At 34.8% G+C, this 5,567-nt stretch overlaps 2 protein-coding genes across 2 annotated transcripts; both read right to left on the bottom strand.

The window, feature by feature from the left end:
* Nucleotides 1-274: 274 nt before the first annotated feature.
* Nucleotides 275-2,126, bottom strand: EAH_00057170 (hypothetical protein, conserved; the record flags this gene model as incomplete). Its single annotated transcript, XM_013397446.1, has 3 exons — nucleotides 275-501; nucleotides 1,136-1,621; nucleotides 1,979-2,126. 3 exons carry the CDS (start codon nucleotides 2,124-2,126, stop codon nucleotides 275-277), a joined length of 861 nt encoding a protein of 286 aa, XP_013252900.1.
* A 1,767-nt stretch (nucleotides 2,127-3,893) lies between these two features.
* EAH_00057160 (G1 to S phase transition protein, putative) lies at nucleotides 3,894-5,480 on the bottom strand (the record flags this gene model as incomplete). Its single annotated transcript, XM_013397445.1, has 4 exons — nucleotides 3,894-3,943; nucleotides 4,365-4,437; nucleotides 4,734-4,810; nucleotides 5,177-5,480. Coding segments are annotated over 4 exons (504 nt in total), but the record flags the coding sequence as incomplete, so codon positions are not given.
* Nucleotides 5,481-5,567: the final 87 nt, after the last annotated feature.

Raw genomic sequence — 5,567 nt, 5'->3', positions numbered from 1 at the left:
ATATATATATATATATATATATATATATATTTGCTGCCCACTGCACGAAGAAGCAGCAACTGCTGCTGCTGCTTTTGCTGCTGCTGCATTTTTGCTGCTGCTGCATTTCCTGCTTATTTTGCTGCTGCCTCTGCTGCTGCTTCTGTAGCTGCATTTGCTGCTGCATCTACTGCTGCAGTTGCAGCTGCATTTGCTGCTGCATTAGCTGCTTCAATTGCCGCTGCGTTTGCTGCTGCAGCTGCTGCTGCGTTTGCTGCTGAAGGTTAAATAAGCGTTAATAGCCAGGGGGGCAGCAAATATTAGTAGTGCATGCATGCAGACGTCTGTTCATAGACAGTATAGGGTCGTAGATTCTTTTTTCATAGTTGTTTGTGCGACGTACATACACCGGAGGTGCTACATAAGAATCTGTCGGCAGTTTATATTCTTTAGGCTTCATAAATGTTTGTAATTGTTTATAATATATCCCTTGGGTGTATGCATCTCCAGGTACGTTCGCCTCTGCATGCACAAAGAAAAAAAAAATAAATATAAATAGTGTTTAACAACTCTAATTTATAAACACTTGTTTTGCTTTGTATTATATTCATAGCTTAGCTACATATAATTATATATATAAAGATATATATATATATATATATATATAGAACATACATACATATATACATATGTACATATATGCATGCATATATAGATTATAGATATTATATATATTCTTTTAATTAATTAATTATTTAGTTTATTATGTGTTTGCTTGTTATTATTATTTATTTATTAGTGCAGGTAATGCTGCTATGTACACACGGGGTGTATGTGCATATACACCCCAACGCTCACAGTAACAGTAATACAGACAACAATAAAAACAGAAAATAATAAAAATAACAAACAGAACAATAACAGCAACAATAACAACAACAAAGTACTACTACTACTACTACTACTACTACTGCTGCTTCTACTGTTGCTGCCGTTGCTGATGCTGCTGTTGCTGTTGCTGTTGCTGTTGCTGTTGCTGTTGCTGTTGGTGCTAGCTAGGACATGATAAGTTTGTGTTTGCAAGCATGCAAGCATGCATGCATGCATGCATGCATGCATGCATGCATGCATGCAGTGATTTGAAGGTATAGCTTACGAATATTTCTAGCAAAGAAAGCCGTATCTTCTTCGCCTGCAGGTATATACGACTTCCATCGTCTTATAACAGTTTGTGTGTTATGTCGCCGCAGACGATCCCAGTAGGTGAAGTCTTTAGTCTCGAACGTAGATATTCTTTTAATAAAACCATCAGCATCTGTTTCTGTAACAACTTCTTCAAGGGGTTTAATAGGAGGAGGAGCACCGAACTGCCTATACACCTCATCTGCATGCTTAGATTCTGCTCGTTTCAGCATATTGCTGTAGTTTGTTTCTTCTTCTTGTATTTCCCTGTCTATTGCTTGCATATATAATTCTCTTTCTTGTAACTCCTTTAACTCTTTTAACTCGTCTTGTGATAATGTAGATAAGCTGTTTAAATGCATCAGTCGCTGCTGCTGCTGCTGACGCTGCTGCATCATTTGCTGCTGCTCAGATGCAAATACAGCAGCTGCAGCCTTTTCTTCTTCTTCGTCTTCGCGTGCTGTTGCCTCTGTTGTCGCAGCCAGAGAAGAACACCAAGACCGCCAAAAAGATTCATCTCCGGGGTGTATATACACCGATGCATTTACTATTCTTAATTCATTCAAGTGAGGCATCTACTACTTGCTACGTAAACTGCATTATATCTACCTAAGCAGTTGTGTGCATGCATGCAGAGAGAAGAAACACACGAATAAACACCCTTTCTTCCTCCTCTTTCCTTCTCTTGGCGTCCGTAATAATAACACAATACCACCAGCAGCACCAGCAGCAGCAACGCCAGCCCTAGGGCTATATAGAAAGTCTTATAGTAAAGGTAGTTTCTTACCTGAAGAAGCAGAAGAAGAGCTGTTCTTACACTCCACTGCGTGCACAGTCACGAGGTTTGCTGGATTCCCCTGTTGTTGTACATTGGAGGGCAGTGGTGTGTCGTCTGCCCTTATAACGACCGACAAAGAGGGGGTTGTGACGGTAAAAGAATCCAGAACAGGGATCTTTCCTTCCATTTTGACTTGAAAATGATAAATAAAGTACAATAAAAAGGAAAAATCAAAGAAAAGCGATAAAAGTTTACCTGAAAATGCCTTCAACCTGAAATATGAATCGGTGGCGGCGTTGACTGCTACCGTTGATCCAGTAGAAACCGGGAAAATAAGAGGAAATCAAGGGGATGAAAGACCTTCTTAAGGAAGTAAATGCAAAATAATACCGAAAAATGAATACTTTATTCAAAAGAAATGAAAGAAAGCTGTGCTTCTTCTTCAAACCCATCGTGATGTTTCTTCTTCTCATCTCAACGCCTCGCTAGCAAACACCACCGGCTAGCGGGGGTCTTACCACTGTGGATACGAATTTCTTTGGTTTCTCTGATTAAAAGAAGAATTATAAATAAAATTGAGAACATATTACACAAAAATAAAAAGAAATACTTCTAGAAAAACATCAATCTCAGTCGCTCTATAAAAACAACAAATTCAGGTGTATGTACACCTCAGATCGACTCGGTGGAAACAACTCCAAAAAGCATCACACGAAAACATTTGTAGAGGTTGCACACCCCAGTAAATCAATAAAATATACTTTATTTATACTATTATAAAGAGGGAAAAGCAAGAAAAGCTGTTGTTATTCTTCATTATTATTCAAAGAATAATGCAAGGAAAGTGTTTATTTAGTCTTCAGTGTTGTACACAGTCATCGACTGGTCTAAAGACAGACATTCTTTGATACTATTCAGTGCCCCTCTTACGCTGCCATATAACCATAATATTCAATGTTTTAATGCAATATTTCTTTAAAAACATCTGTAAACCCCTCCTCTCTCCCCGATCTCTTCTCGTATGCAGCGAATGAAGTCCTAGGCGCTGCGAGTAGAGGAGGCAGCTTAAGTGTATATATATATATATATATGAAGCACCTTGCTGCATGCAACTACTGCTACAGGTCGTCTATACACCTGAGAACAATTAAACGCTTTTGTGCTGTCTGCCCGAACAGTGCAGATAACACATCTTTTCTACTTACTTTTTCTAGAAAAAGAGGCTGCTGCCTATGAAGACAGCAAAGAAAGCGTTCATCTACCCCCCACACTGAAAGAAGTACTTCCTTCAGACTCTATATCTCTATCTGATTATATATATATATATATAAAATATATATATAGCAAATATATATTATAAATGCATATATATTAATAATTATATATATACATATATGTACATATAAAGAATTGTTGTTTACGTGTTTGTTTGTTTGCTCGCTTGTTAATAAACCAAGCCGCAATAAAAACAAACGAAAATATACAGCCTAATTATATTTTAATTAGCTTTTGTTTCTTCCAGTGTCTGCACGTACACCCGAAGTGATATGCAAAAGAAATTATGATGTACATGTTTGTTGTTGTTAATAAACAACCCTTAATGATAATAAATATATCTTTATCTGCCTCCCTAACATTAATCAATCTCTAATGAAAACATAATCTTTATGTTTTCTTAATACGCATTTATAAGCATAAATAATTAAAAAAACAAACAGGAGACGAACAACAGATTATACACAACACACAGGAAACGAGGTAAAGGCCGAGAGGCTCGTCTGATCAGCACACATATAATACATGTCTAATGCTGCTGCTGCTGCTATTGCTGCTGCTGCTGCTGTTGCTGTTGCTGTTGCTGCTGCTGCTTCTGCTGCTGCTGCTGCTGTTGCTGCTGCTGCTGCTGCTGCTGCTGTTGCTGCTGCTGCTGCTGAGGTGAACACCCCACACCGATTTATGCAAACTCCAAAATCTTCGTCACACGCCCAGCAGCGATAGTCTTCCCTGCATATAAAAATAAAAAAATTAATAAACAATAATAAATAATAAATAATAATAATTAATAATAGCAGTAGTAATAATAATAATAAATGATAATGAAAAGCCTAATAAGAAGAGGACGATAAGCAAAGCTATTATTATCCTGTTACAGTCTCACCAATATATATAACATATAATATTTTTGTTATATATTTAATGTATTTATTATATATCTTATATACATATTATATTCTATATATACTATATATATAATATGGTGTATAAACAAAGCAAATAAACAATAAAATAAACAGTCAAACAAAACCTCAAAACAAACAAACAAATTGCATAATAGAAAGCAAAACCAATAGTAAGAAATAAAATACTAATAATAATAATAAAGTTAATAATAAACAAATAAATAAAATATAGTTATTAATCTTACCTTCATCTCTAAGAGTAAAGCGACCCAGTTGCGAGCAGGCTTCATACTCCTCCATGCACATCGGCTTCGACAGCTGTAAACAAATAATATTTATATTTATAATGTATATATATATACATTTACTTTTATTTATTATATATTTATTTATATTTATTTGTTTATAATATATACTCCTGCTTATTCTATTTATGTTATCATATATATATATATATATATATATATATATATATAATATACACTCTACACTGTTTCATTTGTCTGTGCTTGTTTGTCTTTAGGGTTTAGGGTTTAAAGATTAGGGTTTAGGGTTTAAAGATTAGGGTTTAGGGTTTAGGGTTTATAGCTGCACATACAGCCGAAGAGACGCACCATAATTTCAATGCTGATGAGACAGTCGCTCGTCACAAACTGCGGGTTTGTTTTTTTCTTCTTGCCGTCAGAAGACTCTAAGCAATATCATCATAAATATATAAATAAATATATAAATATATATATATATATATATTGATATACATATATATATATAAAGATACTGATATATAGATATATAGGTATACATATATGGATGAAGATATATATATACATAGATATATAGATATAGATATAGATATATAAATATATAGATATATTAATACTCATCAAATATAACAACTATAATATATATATATATATATACATGTATAGTTTATGAAAGATAAAGAAAGCAAGGGCTATACGGGTTAATAAAGATTAGTATTTGCTCTGAATGATTAGAGAGTACTGACAAATTATAAATTATTATTGATGAGGGTTAATTGCATGAAGACGCCTACCGAGTATCTTTCCTAGCATAACTTCTTCTCTTGCAGTATGTACATGCATAACGCATGTATATCCAGCTGTTAGAAGAGGCCGATGTTCTAACAGCTCCATGACCTTCATAAAGGCTAAGATTTTGCATGCAACAGGGCAAGGAGACAGCGAGCAGCACAGCACTGTACCGCTGCTTAAAGCGTCTTCTTCAACTCCTAATAGCTTTATACGTACATTCTCTCCTACTGAAGCAAACCCTACTTCTCCTTCATCTATATATACACCTGAAACCTTCACGCGCTTCTTGCTTGGCATCAGTATTGCCTGCATTAATCAATACATTCAACGCAACTAATATATATATATATATATATATAGGTGTATATATATATATATATATATATATAGGTA

Source organism: Eimeria acervulina, genomic scaffold (genome assembly GCF_000499425.1).
Source record: "Eimeria acervulina Houghton genomic scaffold, Eah_scaff1213, whole genome shotgun sequence".
In the NCBI taxonomy this organism is placed as follows: domain Eukaryota; phylum Apicomplexa; class Conoidasida; order Eucoccidiorida; family Eimeriidae; genus Eimeria; species Eimeria acervulina.
Note: the sequence above shows the minus strand (reverse complement) of the source record. Positions and strands in the feature narration are given on the sequence as shown.